The sequence below is a fragment of the Artemia franciscana genome, chromosome 3 (genome assembly GCF_032884065.1).
Source record: "Artemia franciscana chromosome 3, ASM3288406v1, whole genome shotgun sequence".
Classification (NCBI taxonomy): Eukaryota; Metazoa; Arthropoda; class Branchiopoda; order Anostraca; family Artemiidae; genus Artemia; species Artemia franciscana.
Genome location: NC_088865.1, coordinates 30,825,449 through 30,845,044, shown reverse-complemented (window position 1 = coordinate 30,845,044; position 19,596 = coordinate 30,825,449). Strand labels below are relative to the sequence as shown.

Here is a 19,596-nt window from a genome sequence, read left to right as displayed (position 1 = left end):
TCATTTGAGAGTTTTTTCCTAAAGTATTTAAAAATAATTTTATTCCTACGAAACAAATATCCTGAAACATATTCTCTGTCACCCAACCACAACTGCTACTTTGGTGTCTGGCCCCCCTGGAAAATTTCCTGCCGGCGCCCTTGCCCTACTCACCTGAGCTAGTAAATCTCTATAGCAATATGGCTCTCAAGCCATGACTGGAGTGATTTTTTCACATTGTCTGATTTTGGCAAAAATCGTTTAAAAAAGTTTATTCTGTAAGCAACTGTTTGAAAACATTGTGAAATTTTTCCCACCACCAAAAAAAAAAAAAAAAAAAAAAAAAAAAAAAAAAAAAAAAAAAAAAAAAAACTCTTCGAAATCTAATGATAAATCATAGATTACCCAAGATTATCGGGATCTCATAAAATTGAGAATCAATTGTGTTTAAAATAATATGTTTGCATAAGCAGTATGGCTCTAAAATAATAGACAAAATATGTAATTCCATCCCAAGGAACTTTCATGAAGCGGTTCAGAAAAATACCGGTAAAAAAAAGTGACCAAAGTTGAAGTGAGAGATGATGATGACTAACCCGCTGCTCTTAAGTGAATCTAATGATTTTTAATGTGAATTTGCAAAATTCATCCTCCACTAGCAATCTTGCCTCCTGTTGACTTAGTTTCGTATATGCCTATCCTAGAAATTATTTCAGTTTTTAATAAGTTGAAGTCATTTGATTCTCGTAAGTCTAGTTACCCTGATATTGATCACAAAGTAAAACTCAGTATATACTCGGAATGCGACGCTCTATACTCCCATACGGCCGTGAGAGCTGACCACTAAAGGTAGAGGAAGAACAGCAACTACACGTTCCAGACCGGAAATATCTTAGAGCTATATGCAACATCAGACAGTCGCAACGAATCGGCAACCAGGAGCTCATGAAAATATGCGGACAAAAACTTACAATGTTAGGTATAATCAAGAAAAGACGTCTGAAGTGGCTTGGCCATGTAATGCGACACCCAGAGGAGACCCTAGCACGCCAGGTCCTTACTGCAGTGCCTCCTTCCTCCTGGAAGAAAAACCGAGAGGCCAGATCAAATTAATGTAGAACGTCGATTTTATATAGGTTTCATTGAATTTATTATAATCTTATTCCCAAGAATATTGCACGTAGTGTCTCTGTTATGATTGATCATCAAAAGGTACTCGTAGAAAGTTCGAAAAATCAAAGCTTTAAGTTGAAATGGACAGAGTACGAGGGTTCGAGATTACCCAGTGGCCTCAGGTGTCTGAACCCCATGACGAGTTCAAAATAACACTAATTAATTATTTACGTTCTATTTTAGCCGAGCTTCTGGGACTGCTTCGATGGAGAGAGCCCGACACGAATATTGCACAGGTTTTGGAGAACTTCCTGTCCATTGATAAAAACGAAGTTGTCCGATTTTTACAAGATGCTCTCGATTCCTTGTTTGGAATCCTTATGGAATGTTCAAATTTGGATTCCTTTGATTCTCTAGTCTTTCAGTGCCTTGTAAGTTATGTTTTTCTTTATTTAATTGGATTTTTGTGATTACTTTCTTTGATTTCCAAAGAAAAAAAATGAAAACAATTATCTTCTGGTACATACACAGGGCTAAGGGACTCTTTGAACTTTCGCCCACCTTAAATCTCAAGACTGTATACCACTTATTTTCCTAGATTTTTCGTGTATATTGCCTTTTTTCAAATGTATCCCCACCCCTTACCAAAATACTCGGCCTAAATATACCTGTCTGTGTTTCAGAGTTTCTTTTAGAGTTGTGTTTTTTTAATAAGTTTTGTAATTATTTGAAAAAGGAATAATAAAAAAATAACTGCACAGATATGTGCTAAATCTATCTATCTGAGTGGAGGCTCCCTCCCCTCTCAGACGGATCCAAATAATAAATGACAACGAAAATAATAAAAATAAAACGAAAATATTAAGTAATTAATGACTATCCAAAAGGAATGATTCTATCTTATTTTTTCAAATTCCAAATGATACATCAAAATCGAAAGCAGATTTATATCAGTTCCATGCAGTAACCACACTATTTCGTAGCAAAAAGGGACTTCCCTGAAATTACCAGTGACTGGTGTAGTTAGTGCACTGGTGTAGTTAGTGCATATTGTGAGTTAAATGTGAAGGCGGCACAGCAACTGGGAACAAATCAAAAGAAAAGAAATAGCTTGGTATTGTCTGGAGATTATGCTTAACGCTGAATAATAACGAAATAAAGTAACTGCCTGTTCAAAAGGAAGAATATTCAATAGGCAATATAAACTCTTTGTCGAAGAATTACGTGGGAAAGACCCTGAGGAAGGAAGAAAACTTTTTAAAATACGAAGCACCTTGTTTTGTCGCCTGTGGAGCGCAATTAGACGGGACCCGATAGTTTTCAAGTAAAAAAGTGGACAATACTTGATAAGAATGAACAGGGGCAAAATAAATAAAACGCATCAGCGTCAAGCGTCAAAATGGATTTCAATCGGTGCAGAATACCGACGTTCATTCCAAGGTTTAATCTTATACTATTAATATGTGGATTCCAACTTAAATTTGAATCAACTTGCACGCCTAGGTATATAGACCCAAAATTTGGTATTTAAAGAATTCAAAGCTAGCCTATTTGCCGTATGCCATCCTACTGGTCTATCGTGTGCAAGGATCAAGTTATGTTTGACATAGTCTTCATCAATTCCAAAACCAATATCATCAGCAAAGAGACCGATCAACCCGAGGCCCACGGCTGAATTAAGAATAGTATATACGTAGATTAAAAACAACAGAGGGCCTACAATTGAACCTTGACGTACTCCAACTTTATTGTACTGGTTCAAAGACATTGACATAATATTGCCCTCGTCAATACACTGAACTCTATCTCTTAAATGTGACAATAAATTAAAATTAAGTTGTCGATTTTACCCGACGATGTATGCTATAATCTGACAATTTTTCATTTAAAACTAGATCTATGTTGCATGGGCAACATGATGTGTTGCGGCAACCTTTGTTCGGTTTCGCCGAGTGAAGTGTTGCGAGAGCAACACTGGTTTTGTTTCCTCGCTTTGATTAAATGCTGAAGTTAATCTGCAAGGATTTTAAATAAATACTGGGTACACCAACTCGCAAAAGTTGCCAACCCCTCATCGCTGAAGATGATGGTAGCCTAACAGCTGATTATTACTTACAAGTCCCCTACATGTCTTACCACTGGAATCGAATTGGTCTTACTATCAAATAAACCGGAAACAAATAATAGGAAATAATAGGTATACCAACTAGTAAAATTTTTAAACCCCTCATTGCCAAAGATGATTATGAGCTAACAACCGACTGTTGCTTAAAACTCCGCTATATGTCTCACAATTGGTATCAGCCTATTTTTGGTTTCATTGTGTATCTTATTACTGAAGCTGTCAACCCCTTTAAAGTTTCAAACTAGTATATCTCATGAAGAAATTTTTCTTCCAAAAAATGGATGACATATACTTTGAACAGCTCATCAAGAGCTATCAAAAATTCTGTCTGTCTCAGTTCAAAAGTTTACTTTTTTGCCGTAGGCCAGTTTCTAACGTCATCACTTAGAAAGGAGCAAAGAATAAACTCTAATTTCTTTAGCAATGAGGGAACTTTTAAAGTTTAAGTTGGCACTTCCGATATCATTTCTCTATCGCAATCCCAAGTGCGAAAAACTGATAAACTCAGCTGAAATCACGAACAGAAATGGGTAGAAACACAATCAAAAACCATCCTTTTTGGCCCCAGGCAAGAGTTCTACGAAGCTTCCGAAAATGCAAAGTCATATTCATCAATCCGGCCTAAGGTCCACACTTTCCGTAAAAATCGCAGAGGTTTGACCCTTACCACTTTCTAGGAATAAGCTGAAATCGGGATGCTAGGAAAAAAACACGTCAAAACCAAAGTGTTGCTCTCGCAGCACGATTAATAGTAACAAACGCTTTCCATATATTCATGAATATAGAAGCTGGAATTTCATCCTTATCCAAGGCGATGTGCATGTACTGGGTTACTGCCAAAACAACATGCTATGTAGAATAACCTTGGCGAAACCCAAATTGGGAGTTACTGAAAAAACTATTCTTGTCGAGAAAAATAATTATTCTCATGTACAAATAGCGTTTAAAATTTTTCCAGAAGCCGTTAGGATAGATTTATAGTTAGTTAGCATATAGTTCGATTTAGAATTGTAGATATAGCGCTTCCAGGTGGAACGGAGTCTTATTATCTTCTTAAGTGACAAAGCAAGAGTTTGGAAAGCACAATTTTCAGTTTCTGTTTATAAGATGATTGATTTAGGTGTATTAACTTATTTATGTGTCAGATTTGGTGAGTATAAGAGTTCTATGGTTTCAATCAATACTAAGTTTGAAATGTTCGTGACTAGAAGGATGGCTAGACTCTGTTTGACAGTTTAAATAAGGAAACTATTTGATGTTTACAGTTCCAGGGAAGTCGGTTTCTAGTTCCTCTACCCTTGACTTAAGACAATATATTCCCTACTTTGCTAGTGTTTCTTTCCTAGCTAAAGAGCCACTATTGAATTGTCTGGCAACTCCTGTTTAATTACCTAACCTCAAAGAGACAGTGAAGCAAAAGACAATTTAATGTTGAAAGTAAAGAGTTTTCTGGCATTTACAGAGTTAGGTTTTTTCTTATATAGGATAAACAAATATGTTGACTTGAAAACTTGAAAAAAAAGAAACAGAAATGAAATTATAATTTTTTTTTTTAAATAGCCAACAAGTAAAGATGGGTGTTAAAATCGAAAGAGTCAAAAGCTTGAACGTTATGAGTGCTGATTGAGGTGGATTATGATTTTTTCCCCTGTTTGGGATAATATTTTTTTTTTTACTTTTGGCATTACCCTTCGCTTTTATCTAAAAAGACACTTTTTTCTACTTGTTTGTAAGATTAAAAGTGGTTATTTTACGTTCAAGTGGGAGCACCAATTTGATTTAACTATTAGGCTAAGAACCCTAGGTAAATAGATGACATCTGATACAAATGAACTTCAAATGGGACATTTATGACTTTTATCTGAAGAGTAAAGGGAGGCGAAAACAGACAGCTGATTTCCTTTTCGAGAATTGAGAAAATATTTCCGTGCTAAAAACTATTTTTAAAATCTTGCCAAGTGTAGTGTCGTTTTACATATGAGAGCCTCTTCTTCCATCGAAGCTCACGATCTAATTCTCTGTTAAGTCCTGGCTCTTGTAATTACAAAACAGATGGAAGCACAACTATGGGAAAGAAGAGCTTTTTTACTTTTTTCTTTTCATTAAAAAATTACTCACTCTCAAATATTTTAGGTATTATTTTTACTTAAATCGCATTTTACCTTGTTGGTCAATCACTTTTGTTTTTCAGATATTTTTGGTTAGTCTTGTGAGGGAACCTAAGTACAAACAGTTTATGCCAATATTGGATCTCTATATTAGGGAAAATTTTAGTGCTACACTTGCTTATGGGTAAGTTAATTCATTTTCTGTTTACAGTACAAAGAGGTGACTGTGATTCAAACTTTAAGTACTAAATTTTTCGAACAAATACTGTTAAAAATTTTTCTTCACGATAGCTAAAAAGTCATAGAGGATAAGAAATTTATAGCTATGTCTATTTCCAGGGTATTTAGGTTTTGGAATTTGTAGACTGCTGGCAACGCTCGTATCAAATTGAATCTGTAAAATTGTAATGTATAAGTAAAGTGAGAAAATCTGTAAATAACGGTAAAGCGTTTAATTGAAGAAGAAAACTAAACGAAACAGATTAATACTTTAATAAAAAGTAAGCCTTAGCCTCGTCTAATTCAAAAATTGAAGAAGAAAAGGAAATTTTGGAGAATCAACATTCACGAATTTTCACAAGACTCACTCTCAGAAGTCAACATGCTTTCAACTTCTTTTGTAATTTTGTTTTTTCATGCAGGCCAATGGTCCGTGTAGCGTAGGTATCGATCTCCTGACTGATGACCGATCCCTTTGACCGGGGGTGCTATGCCTGTTTGAAGACAAGGCATCGGTTCGACCCCATTGACACTTCCACCAGAATAAAATAGGAAAATATAGCTCATCACAGTATTAAGACGCCTGGGGTTGGTATGGTAGCACTCTGCTGTGTTAGTTTCTTGTCTAAATTTAATGTGTAAATTGCCATTCCCCGAAGGATCTTGGGACAGACAGGTTCGAATCCTACTAACCAAAGCCGGCCAGAATTGAAAGAAAAAAAATTGTTTGTTTTTTCAAAATATAAATTATATTGAAAGGCTCGTGATCTGTTCTTATTTCAATTCATTCCTTTGGCTAGATTATTTGTTTTGATGTTTACTCGTAATACAATTTATTTATTCATCTATATCAGTTTTCGTTATCTTTACGATAATCCTTTTGTTTTTCATGACATTTGAACTGGAAATTTTATTGATTCAAGCAAATGCTAATAAATGAGACCTTTCGTTTTCTAAGGCTTTTGATAATAAGGAGAATCAAACCCTTTATGGAACTACTATTGGGTCAAAGCATTCATTCTTGAAATGTTTAAAAAAGTCAAACGAGCGTAAAGAGTAAGGTAGAGGGGGCGATAGCCTCCTTCGTATTTCTGTTTGCTCTGTTCAGTTATTTCTATTTAGTTTATATTTAATGTCGCTTGTTACTTTTGTTTGTAAAAACTATTGTTTCTGTTAGTTTTAAGCCTTACTGTCATTCCTAAATTTTATTTGCTTAGAACTAGTTCTTTATATTTGAATTGTGTTGTTTTTAGTGCCATATTTAGGATGATCCTACATACGAATGGGATGGGGGAGGCTGGCTCCGCCAAACTTCCGCTATTTATATGAAAATTTAAATTTTGTATAACATCGCTCCAAGAAAAAGGGCTCACTCGAGTTAATTTACTTAACGTAATAAACGAGTGTCTTATATAGATGAGAGAGGATATTGCCCCATCGAACCTTAAATTTTTCATCTCAATCCTTGATATTTGAAGACTAAAGTTAAGAACAACCGTTTCTAATAAGAGGAAAGCTCTTAACCCTCTTTATTACCCTTTTTGCACACTCGGTCCAAACATATTCCTGAAAATTAAGGGGAGGTGGGGGATTAGATCTCCCTTCATATTTATATGAAGAACATACAGTTACAGATACAGTTTCGAGGCTTTAGTCCTTGTCCCCATCCCACAATAAAAGTACCCACTTAACCGTTCACTCTATGTGAAATGCGCATGTTTCGGGACATATGTGACCCCCCCCCCCCCGTTTCCCAGTCTAAAGACCTTTCAATAGTCTAAAGACTATAAGTATAGAGAAAGATATTTGAACATTTAATCCTGTTCAGGTTTAACTGATTTTCCATCGACTGATTTAACCATAAAACTTATTTAGCTTTTCGTGAGAATGTTTCGCAAATGTTATTTCAACTCCTCAGATCGGATTATTTTCGATATTTGAAGCTCCTTATGCATCTAACGTCGTCGACCAGTAAAAAAAATTGTTAGTTAGAGCAAAGTATCGAATATTAAAAGTAATCTTATTACGCTTTGGCCAAAAACTTTTAGCAAGGTCCAATGAAAAATTAGAACCATACTATAATTTGGTTTTGGTGCGGTTTGTGTTAAATCGGGCAAAAAAAAAAGAAAAAGGAAAAAATTGAAGGCACTAAAGGAAAAAAACATCATAAGGGAGAAAAATAAATCGCAGAAGCTAGCAATGAAATGTTTTCAAGCTTAAAGGACTGTCGAATTTTTTTTATTTTTTTTTAAGAAAACTCTTACCTCACTAATAAGCTATTTTAGAATTACGAACAAAACATGTCTTAGACGGCTTTGATCGACCAAATACTCAATTTAAAAGTGAAAGTTTCTTGAGATACGTCTTTTACGGTTAAAGCTGCAGTGTAGTGCAACACTTGGGCAACTTCTAAATTATAACCCGGTTTTCTATTTTTCAGAAAAATTTTAAGAATGATGAAAGTATACAGCGAGAAAATCAGCGAAATGGAATGTACTGCTTGCTTAGATACTATGAAGTCACTTCCGTACCTGTTTAAATTTGTTGCCAGATCCAAAACGTTATATGCTGCGTAAGTAATTACGTTAGAAACGGGTATAATATTCGTATCGGCAGTGATGCTGAACAAGGTCACCAACAAAAAAAAATTGAACTGCTCAGTCAGTTTTTTCTTACTCAGCAGAATATATGTTTAACTAAACATTATGCTCTGGAACAGGTCTGGTTGCGTTTTAATCCCCATCGACATTTATTCATAGCGTTACTTCCTATGAAATCTTGTTTCTTTTATAGTCTGCTTGACAAACTTGTTATTATGTCCAGACATAGTACAAAGTTCAATTAGATAGGAAGGTATACGATTGTGTTTATTTTCATCCTACTTCTACCGTGTCCTTGAATTCATCTTGAAATTAGAATTTTCTTGACAATGTTGTGTTCAGATTTTGACGTTTTTAAATAAAACCTTTTGTATAGTTCAAATTGCACTCATAGCTTTCTGTTCCGACCACAAAAAAAAAGAAATCGCTATAACAGAACATTTAACCAGTTTAGTTTATCTCTTGGAAATTTATTGGAAAGGATTGTAATTTGTTGTGCGATTATTGAAGCCACAAGGGAAAATTAGGTATTTATGTTTTATGGAACAGATAAAAAACAATTCACCCCAGTATTAAAAAATTGCAATGAGAAAATACAGTCAAAAGGGTTTGATCCTAAACCTCTGAAACCCTAACACAGCACCTTAATCGAAGTGGCTTAGGTGGATCAACTAAGGTCAGTAATATTGACCTAAGAACCTTTTTTTAGACTGTTTCGTATATTGGATTTTCTGTCTCCCAATGATATAATAATATGCAAAAGCTGGGCGTCTGGAGTATTTGGACCATTTAATTTTTTAGTATAACAAATAAAAGTAAGATAGACTAAAACAAAAAGACCGAGATAAAAGAGAAAAAATTCCCATTTGCATCATTATCTGTTACTTTAACCTGTAACGTTGGAAGCTTGTAAATTAAAATTTCCAAACAAGTAGATTAGAAGGGATGGAACATTAACTTGGTCTTAAAGATCATAGATTTGGATCTATTGAGTTATCCTTGTAAGGATATGAAGATAGTAATGATCGTGAGATGATTTGCAAAGTTTCATATTAAGCCATCTAGTATTTCTACCGACGGTCACTTACTCCCGAATTTGGCGTTATATTATGGTTTCAGGATTTTTAGACGATTGAAAAGATTAAGTTGATAGTTGATGGTTTTCGGAATCCACAAAAAAAAAAAAATGCAAAAAAAACAATATGCATGTATTTGGAGACCGTCGACGCAGATAAAGTACTCACAAACATCATGATAAGAGATTTTTATATGCGTCTCTGAGATTGATCCTCCTATCTACAGCCTCTCTTTTTTATTTCATAATACGCTTTTAATGAAGGGCTCAGGATTAATACGTAGCGAGAGACCCCTGAGAATTTTTTTTTATTCTCAAATAGAGATTAAGTTTTAGCTGATAATCCTCCATTGAATAGAATCCTTTTGCCAACCATGGTGTACAAATTGGATAATTTTATGTGCATCTAGGGTCCTCTTGAATTTTTTTTATGTTTTTGTGGATAAGTTAAGGAAATCTTATAGTCTTTTGGCAGCTCTCAAATATTATTTTAGTCGCCGTATCCTAGCCCCCTTGTGTGATGCCTTTGTATTCTGTATTTCCTTACTAGCTACCCATTTCAGCTGCTCTTCAAGCTGGGTGATGTAGCGGATTAATATTTGCCATTAGGAATTATTTCTTTTAATTTGTGAAGCATCTGTTTAGGCTGCCCATACAGATTGGTTGCGCCACTGCATCCACCCGAAATGGATTTGCTGGCCCCTCGGATGATGTTTTCATAACTGAAAGGCATCTGACTTTGAGTGTAGAGCAAGGCTATTATGGCAGGCACTGGCTCTGATAGGATACATGGTTTGTGGAATAGGAAACGTAACCAATACATTTCGGTTTTCTTTATCAAATTTATATTATGTATTGTGTCAATTTTTCATAAGTTCTTGTTCTATTCGAAGGGTTTTGTCTCGCCCTATGCACACTCGTTTTGAAAACTTATAATATTGTTCAGGAAACCCAAAAGGTAGGAAACCTCATTCAAGAACTATCTCTGTATTCAGAAAAAGTAATTTGTAGTTTACTTTTAATGCGAGGGGGTTTTTCACGTTAAGCTGTTTCTGGGGGAATTTTTTGTAGTTTGGGTAACAGTCTTGTATTAAAGGTGTAAAAAATATTGAAAGCAATACCAACAATAAAAACGTAGTTTTTACGTATTAAAATTTTATTGTTTATTGTTCTTGTGCATTTTTTATTTATTTTTTTGAAGACTGAAGACTTATAATTCATACATAATTCTTCAAATACCATACTTAAAGTTTTTTCTTGGCCTTCCCCTATAGAACAGGAATGCATATACATCGTTGAGATATACAGAGTATCTGAAGGAACACAGAAAATGGATGAACCAGTTATAAGTTTCTAAAATCGTAAAAAAAAACATATCGTTCGATTGTTTCTCTAAATTGTGCTTGTGTTTCAGTAGAGTTGGTTTTTCTTCAGTGTTTTTTTTTATCTCCATATTATATTTTTGTTTCATTGTGTTTAAGGTCTTTTAAGGAAAGTTTTTTGTGCTATGTTTATGAAATCGTTATTATTTTCTGTTTTTCGTATTGTTATATTTTTGTTTGTGTCTTCATGTGTATTTTTCTTTTTTTATTTACTCCTCTATTAGCATTTTAACGTTTTGTAGAAAGGGTTGAAGTGAATTGTTATTGTTAACATTTTTATGGTATTTAGGGAATCTTAAATGCTCCTAAACAAAGTATTTTTCCGTAGATTACGACAGTATCTTATGCTTATCTTTCAGCTTGAATGATCCTTCAGATGATGAAGATTTTGAACATTTACTAGAGGAGCTTTTTGAGTCATTCATTACGCTTGGCATGGAAACCGAAGTTCATTTGCTTCCTTCACAATGTGCAATGCTTCGATATTTGCCCGAAGGTTTAGAAGATATTTTAGATGTAGTTGATACAAGAAAATTGAGGTAAGAACTATTGAGTTTTGGAAAATTATTGTATGTCTAATATTTAGTTAGAAGACATGCAATGTCTTTGAATTCCAAGATTAAACGAAGGTTTTTTTTTAAAATTTTCAACCGTTCATGGTAAATTCTTCTGTTTGATGAATGAGGCTGTTACTGTAATTGTGATTCACGACCATTTTGATTCACGACAATTTTTTTATTCACGGAATCTCAAAATAGCAAAGAAAACTTAATATTATGTGGGTAGTAAAATGTATTAAGTCAATACATTTGCTTTTATGACTTTTCAATTCTCCATGAATTTTTAGGAAATCAGCTGCTCTAGTCTCATCTATGAAATATTAAAAGGTTGATTTAGTGTAAACTGAGGCAATTGAATATTGTATCTTTTTGTTACTTAAGTTTGAATTTCTGTTGAGACCTTTTAGGTGGACCATTCAGACTTTTTTGAATTAGAAAGATTTGCCTATTTTGAAAATGAAGGGACCGGTACAAGCATTGATAGAAGGATATAGAGGTAACCTCAAAAGAAATGGAACTGTTCGCGGCTCCTAATGACCAAAGCAGGTCGTCTAACAAGGCCTGTGGACTGCAAAACAGTTCCAACCACTTCAAACTTGTGTAAGAGCATTAAGCCGTCTTTAGAACTTCAAATGAAAAACTTAATATGGATTGAGTTTGTTGCTCATCTTTCTTCATTGAGATTCTGTAGCTTGTAAACTATCCTAATCGCAACTTCCCCAGTGCTCATCTCTACTAATGGTCAGAAGAAAACTTTGTTTCAGGTTGTGAAATCATTACTAATGTCTCTTAAAAAATGAATATGTTTTTATGGTTTTAGCTTTGCATTTTTTAGACGCCTGAAAAATTGGGTGCTCGAAAAAAAAAAACTAAAACAATTAAGACGTATGGGATTGGAAAAGCTAGAAAGAGAAGCTGAAGGAGATGAGGTTTAAAAGTAACAAGAGGACGATGCTCATTCAACTGTATATTTTGTAACTGTAAGAAAGAATTGACTAATTAATTATAAAAAAAACGTAATATTAGAGGACATCCTAATGCATTCAGTACAGGCATCTAAAGTAAAAGCATGTGTATCTAGAATGGAAACCAACGCTGAGCTTTGGAAAGAACATGTCAAAAAGTGGCTATCAATTAGCTGAAGGGGGGGGGCAAGACATATTTTCCAAATTTAGGGGGAATGCTCAAAAGGCACTTTTCAATGAAAATATCAAAAAAGGTATTCCTCGAAACCTCAATGGATGGGGGGGGGGGTCTTAACCATTCCCTGGTTTGGTCGACACTGTAAAGAGGATTCCTGGTCTTTTCAACGATATTGCAGCGTCAAAATCTCACATGGTACACCCAATTTGAAGTGGTACACCTAGTGTTTTTGCAATGAATTTTTGTTTTGATTCGCGGTCAAGGAGGTAGTAATAAATTCCTTTGCTTCAGGCCTACTGTTATGGAGACTGAAATAGCATCCTTGGGTTTAATATATTCTACGGTTGCAACTAGATAAATGGGACGTCTAAGGGCATTGTACTATATTGTCTCACTTCTTAGTTTCCTTGACTAATACGAATTCTCAATAGATTTTTTTATTCACAAGGATAGATTTCATAAAAAGGAACATAGGGTATGAAATGAAAATAAGCTGAAAAAAAAGGATGTACCATTTGATGAGTTTTATATACTGTTTTTGTTAGTTGGTTTAGCATTCATTCTATTCTACTGTTCATCAGCAAACTCAAAATCTTGTGTTCTGCACCATTTTGCTAAAAGTTTAACTTGCCAAAGTATCTTTTTCTTGTGTCTCCTTTTCTCCCATGTTTTTTTATTCAGTTTTACTGCTATTTTTCGCACCCATCAGCAATCTGTTCCATGATGTTTAGGCATGAAATCAATGCCTCAAGACCACCATCCGTAGTTTTCGAAAGTAAGCTCATAAATGGATAAGGAAGCAGGAAACAACTAAAAATGCGAGCTAAATCATCCATTACAGCTCCTTTTTAGATGTTACATATTTGGGGCAAGGGGCAAATATTGAGGGAGGAGGCAAGGACAGGATATTCCTTACTTTTGCCCTATATATGAAGATATGGGTGAGACTGTCGGTCATATGATGGATAAGTGTGAAGAACTGACTTAGTTGCGAAAAGATGTACATGGAGAGTGTGTTTTTGATGAAAGATTGCTGGCAAGTATAATGAGGGATAGGTACTTTGTGGGTATTGAAAGGTTAGGACGATTTCTCAGGCTAGCAATGGAGCATAGAAATAGATTTTTGTTATTTGTGTAATCTTTATGTTTACGTTGTGTGATTTAACCAGAATGGAATTTTTCATTTGCACTGCCGTGGCCATAGGGCTATTAGAGCAATAAAAGCTATTATTATCTCCTTAAAAAATTCCTTTTCTTTAGTAGAACTGGATTTTAAAGACATGCTACAGTGCAGTGTTTATGTATTTTCGTCAGACACTAATTTCATCTTGCTTTTTGTAAACTTTTAAGATAGAAATATTGCTGATAGGGATTATTTCGCCTAATAATTTGAGTTCCACTAACCCAGTAAAAGGCATGAATTTGAGTCGCCAAGAAATAACGACAGGAATGACTAAGCAGGTAAAATAGGTACAACCAAAATGAGATCCATCCCAAAATGAGATCCAATACCTCACAAACAGGGCTCACAGAGACGCGTCCTTTTATTTGTTAGTTTACAAAAGGTTTTTCCAAAAAGTTTTTCAAAGAAAAGTAATGAGTGATGTTAAGACCTAAAATGAATAGGAATCAAATAATGTCATAAATCAAACATAAAACGAACAGAAATCACTGTGCATGAATACCAGATTAATTAAACAATTTTAATTATTTAAAATATAATGTTAAACCGCTAATAGTTTAAAATATAATGTCAAACCGTTAATTGTTTAAAATATAATTTTATACCGCTAGTAGAGTTCCTGGAAGTTGTTGCAAATTTTAATTATCATGTCAAATTTAAATATAAATGTAATGTATAATTTATAATTAATGTATAATATATAAATACAAATTTAAATATAATGTCAAACCGTTAATTGTTTAAAATATAATGTTAAACTGCTAATATGAACCGGGTACGGTTAAAAACTCACGCATAGGCCTGCATCGCTAACCAACCTAGGCGGAAATATTTAAATGGGATGACTCCGCCAGAAAAAAATCCAAAATATCGTTGAAATTTAGCGAAAATACCTGTCAATAATTTTTTTTTTAATTTTCAGTAACTTGGTAGTAAAATTCATCGAGAAAATCCCAAGTGAGCGATTTGGAACTGGAAAATTTGATACGCTCAATAGAATCACTGAAGGATCTCTATTTCGCTTACCTTCTGCTAGATCCTTGCTTTTGCCCGTCATTTTACAGAATATTCAGTCTTATCTTCAAAAGGGAATGGACAAACAAGAGGTAATTTTTTGTTTGTAACCGTACCCAGACAATAATAGCCTATTTTACGTAACAACGTATTTTGTTTTGATAGCTCACATCACCTGCAGTTTCCCCCATAAATATTCGATTAAACCTTAGGGAAATAAAGTTCGTTTTGTGCCTGGAAAATGCTTGTTTTATAAATCTTTCAATGGTCAACGACAATTATTTGAAACAGATTTGTTCTTTGAAGGAGGTGGGCGACCATTGTAAGATCAAGCTATGGCTGATTTTGTAGGGGAAAGAAATGGACACACTCTGGTGTCCAAGCATTAAATATGGTCGTTTCCGGGATTATACATATTGCATAAGGAAGAAGTTAAAATTAATATCGATAAAGTAGTTTGTAATTTTTGATAACCTACTATTTTTGTGGAAAGATCAATATAGACAATATACATAGCCCGTACCTATGTTACTATAACTAGCTTGAGTTTCCCATAGAATTCCCATTTTTGGGATTGTTTTATTTCTATCCCCCCTTCCATCACACAAATTCCTGTACACGCTTCGCACTATATTTGGGATTATCATAGGCAGTGCAATAGCGCTGCCTAAGTAAAGAGGGATGTGTGCACAATGTTTTTTTTTTTGTTTTCAGACCAGGGCACTTCGTATCGAAGGAGTTGTCGTAGAAACTTCGAAAAGAGCTAATTCGATTGGAAATTTAAGGAGCTAGTGCCCTTTTTAATAGTCGAAACTGCTCGGAGGGAACTACCCCCCCTCCTACGCCCACCATTTCCCCAAACACATTTTTTCCCACGTAGTTGGAAGGTACGGTAATTATGTATTAGAGGATGACACCCCCTCCCCACAGCCCTCAGGGCAAGGATTGTAAGTTAAGCCCTGGGGGCATATAAGTTTTTATAGGCCGCGCAATAGCACTGCCTAAGTAAAGAACGATGTTGACGCAATGTTTTATTATTTTGTTTTTTGTTTTTTTGTTTTTTTTTTAGACCAAGGCACTTCATATTGAAGGAATTGTCGTAGAATCTTCGAAAAAGGCTCCTCGGTTGGAAACTGAAAGGGATAATGCCCTTTTTAATAGTCAGAAGTGATTAGAGGGTAACCAATTCCCCTCCCACGCCTAACATTCCCCAAACACATCCAATTAATTTCCGGAGGTAGCCATTTTGTTCAACTTAGTTGAAAGGTCTGGAAACTATGTCTTTGACGATGACACCCCCACAGCCCTCAGGGTAAGGGTTGTAAGTTATGCTCTGGGGCCATATAATGGTTCTAAAGGAAACGTTTTCGTAGAAACTTCAAAAAGGGTTCATTTAATCGGAAATTGAAAGGAAGGACTATTGCCCCTTTAATAGTCGAAAGTGATCGGAGGGCATCCCCCCCCGCCCATGTCCGTCATTTGCCCAAATATTTCTAATCAAAATTTTGATATAGCCATTTTGTTCAACGTAGTTCCAAGATTCGGAAATTATCTCTTTGAGGATGACAACCTCCCCCCCTCAATCCCTCAGGACAAGGGTTCTTGTAGAAAGTATTGTCGTAGAAACTTCAAAAAGAGTTCATTCGATTGGAAATTGTGAAGATTAGTGCCCTTTTTAATAGTCGAAAGCGATCGGAGAGCACCCGATCAAAATTTTTAGGTAGTGATTTTGTTCAACTTATTTGAAAGGTCCGGAAATCATGTCTTTGAGGATGATAACCCCTCCACAGCCCTCAGGACTGGGTTGTAAATTATGCCCTGGGGACATATAAGGATTTGTAGAAAGGGTGGTCATATAAGCTTCGAAGGGGCCTTGTTGGATTGATAATCAGAAGCTCTTAATGTCCTTTCTACGAGTCAAAGTGATCGGAGGACAGTTACCTCCCCCCCCCACACACACAGACGAAGTATTCTCCCAAAATTTATCCAATAGAAATTTTGAGATGACCATTTTATTTAAAACAGTCCAAAGATCATATAACAAGGCTTTTTGGGTTGAAAGAAATCCCAGAGCCTGTGGGTAAGGTTGTAAACTATGCTCCGGGGATATTTAAATTTCTTATGGAAGGAACTTAGAGGAAGCTCATTTGATTGAAAATTAGAAGTTCTAGTCTAATTAGAAGTTCTCCCTTTAACAGTCAAAAGTGGTGGAGGGCATCTACCCCCCCTCCCTCGACTGCCCCTCTTTTCACCAAACGAATCTGATTGAAATCATGAAGGCGATTTTGCTCAAAATAGTCCAAAGAACATATAACAATGCCTCTAGGGTTGACACAACCCCTCAGTGCCCTGGGGATAGGGTTTTAAGTCATCCCCTGGGAGCATATAAGATTTTGATGAAATGGGTGGTCGTGCAAACTTCAGATGGGATTCATTTGATTTGAAATTGGAAGATATAGCGCCCTTTTTAAGAGCAAAAATTGATTTGAGAGCAACCAGCCCCCCCCCCCCCCCCTCCCATCAGTCATCATTTTCCTAAAGACATTCAATCAAAATTTGGAGATAACAGTTTCGTTCATTGTAGTTAAAGGGTCCTGAAATTATCTTGTTGATGATGAAACCCCCGCCCCCACAGCTCTCAGGTCAGGGGCTCTTATGTTATGCCCTGGGGGCATATAAGGTTTTTTTTATAAAAAGGGTGGTCGTACATATTTTAGAGGGGAATCAATGGATTGATAATTAGACTTTCTAGTGCCCTTTTTAAGAGTCAAAGTGATCAGAGGGCAGCTTACTCCCCCCCCCCTCAGACGTCGTGTTTTCTCGAAATGCATCCAAAAGAAATTTTAAGATAGTCATTCTATTCAAAATAGTCCAAAGATCATGTACCAAGGTTTTTGGGGTTGATACATACCAGAGCTTGGGGGCTGTAGTTATAATCTATGCCACGGGGGCATTTAAGGTTTTTATGGAAGGGATGGTTGTTTAACTTTAAAAGAGGCTCATTTGGTTGGAAATTGGAAGTTCTAGTTCTGTTTTAAGATTCAAAAGTGATGGAGGGCGTTAAACCCTTTCTCCTTCACGACAACCCCTCTTTTCACAAAACGCATCTGATTGAAATTATGAGAGTGATTTTGTTCAAATAGTTAAAAGCACATATAATAATGCCTCTAGGGTTTATACAACTTCTCAACACCCTGGGGATAGGGTTGTACGTTATGCCATGCATATAAGGTTTTTATGGAATGGGCGGTCGTATAAACTTCAGATGGGGCTTATTTTCCCTGGGGTTATATAAGGCTCTTATAGAAAGGGTGGTCGTATATGCTTTGGAGAGGACTCATCGGATTGGTAATTAGAAATTTTAGTGTCCTTTTTATGAGTCAAAGTGATCGAAAGGCAGCTACCCCCTTTGCCCCCCCCCCAACACACACACGTCGTGTTTCTCCGAGATGAGTCCAGTAGAAAATTTGAGGTAGTCCTTTTATACAAAATATTGCAAAGATCATAAACAATTTTTGGGGATGAAGAGCCTGAAGACGAGGGTTGTAAGTCATGGCCTTGGAGCATTTAAGGTTCTTATGGAAAGGATAGTTGCATAAATTTTAGAGGTGGCTCATTTGGTTGAAATCGGAATTTCTAGTTCCCTTTTAAGAGTCAAAAGTGATGGAGGTCCACTTGCCCCCCTCCAACTCCAACTACCTCTCTTTTCACCAAACGCATCTGATTGAAATTGTGCGATCGCAATTTTGTTTAAAATAGTCCAAAAAAGATATATAACAATGCCTCCAGGGTTGAAACAACCCCCAGAGCCCTGGAGCAAATGCTTGGGGCAATTATACCTTGGAGGCAAATAAGATTTTTTTATGGAAAGGGTTGTCATATTAAATTCAGATGGGTCTCATTTGATTTTAAATTTGAAGCTATAGTGCCCTTTTTAAGTGTCAAAGTGATTTGTGAGCACCCCCCCCCCCCCCTCAATGCCCATAATTTCCCAAAGCAAACATCCAAACAAATATTTGAGACATCAGTTTTTTCAGCACTGTTGGAAAGTTAAGTAATTATGTGTTCAACCTCCCTTCCCCCCCCGTCCGACGCTTCAGAAAAAGGGATCTAAGTTACGGAATTTGTTCATTGTTTATGTATGGTTTATGTTATTGAGAAAAGGTATGCATGTTTGACCGATAGACCAAAAAGGCAATATTTGCGCGCTACTACTACTACAACTACTACTGCTTCTATTGCTAAAACAAATACTATTACTACTACCACTACTATCACTAAAACTATCACTTCTGTAGCGAGTACTACTAAGGCTGAGGATATTGAAAAAAACATTTAAGGGAACGTTGAGGGGGAAGTTGAACTACATCAAAACATACTATGTGTACACAGATTGCTGATACGGGCGTATCAGCAATGTTTTTGGAATGACTTATCGTATCAAGAGGAAACTTTAGGGACATCATGGGTGGGATGTTCAGTTGACCAAAAGGCAAAATATACCTGCTACTACTGCTATTAATCATGGTGCTACCCCTGTTACAACTCATAATAATGTACTATTACTGCTACTACCTTGTTACTGCTATACACTATTACCACCACTACTATGATGCTATCAAACAGTTCGTGGTAGCGAACTGTAGTAAGGAGCGACCCAGCTCAATAGTAACCAAAACTCTAAAAAATTGAATTTTGATATCAAAAGCTACATCAAAAGAATCGCATTTTAATGCTGATTTTAAATATATAAGTTTCATCAAGTTTAGTCTTACCCATCAAAAGTTACGAGCCTGAGAAAATTTGACTTATTTAGGAAAATAGGGGGAAACACCCCCTAAATGTCGTAGGATCTTAACGTAAATGACACCATCAGATTCAGCGTATCAGAGAACCCTACTGTAGAAGTTTCAAGCTCCTATCTACAAAAATGTGGAATTTTGCATTTTTTGCCAGAAGACAAATCACGGGTGCGTGTTTATTTGTTTGTTTTTTTTTTTTTGTTTTTTTTTTCCCCAGGGGTCATCGTATCGACCAAATGGTCCTAGAATCTCGCAAGAGGGCTCATTTTAACGGAAATGAAAAGTTCTAGTGC

At 35.7% G+C, this 19,596-nt stretch overlaps 1 protein-coding gene across 2 annotated transcripts in view; it reads left to right on the top strand.

Annotated features, from left to right (window-relative positions):
- Positions 1-19,596, top strand: part of LOC136025148 (dedicator of cytokinesis protein 1-like) — a 132,537-nt gene that overhangs the window by 60,052 nt on the left and 52,889 nt on the right. For both annotated transcript variants that reach the window (XM_065700899.1, XM_065700897.1), the window contains exons 12-16: positions 1,336-1,523; positions 5,409-5,509; positions 7,985-8,116; positions 10,961-11,140; positions 14,410-14,593. In XM_065700899.1, coding sequence (XP_065556971.1) covers positions 1,336-1,523; positions 5,409-5,509; positions 7,985-8,116; positions 10,961-11,140; positions 14,410-14,593 — 785 coding nt within the window. The remainder of the gene's footprint in view (positions 1-1,335; positions 1,524-5,408; positions 5,510-7,984; positions 8,117-10,960; positions 11,141-14,409; positions 14,594-19,596) is intronic.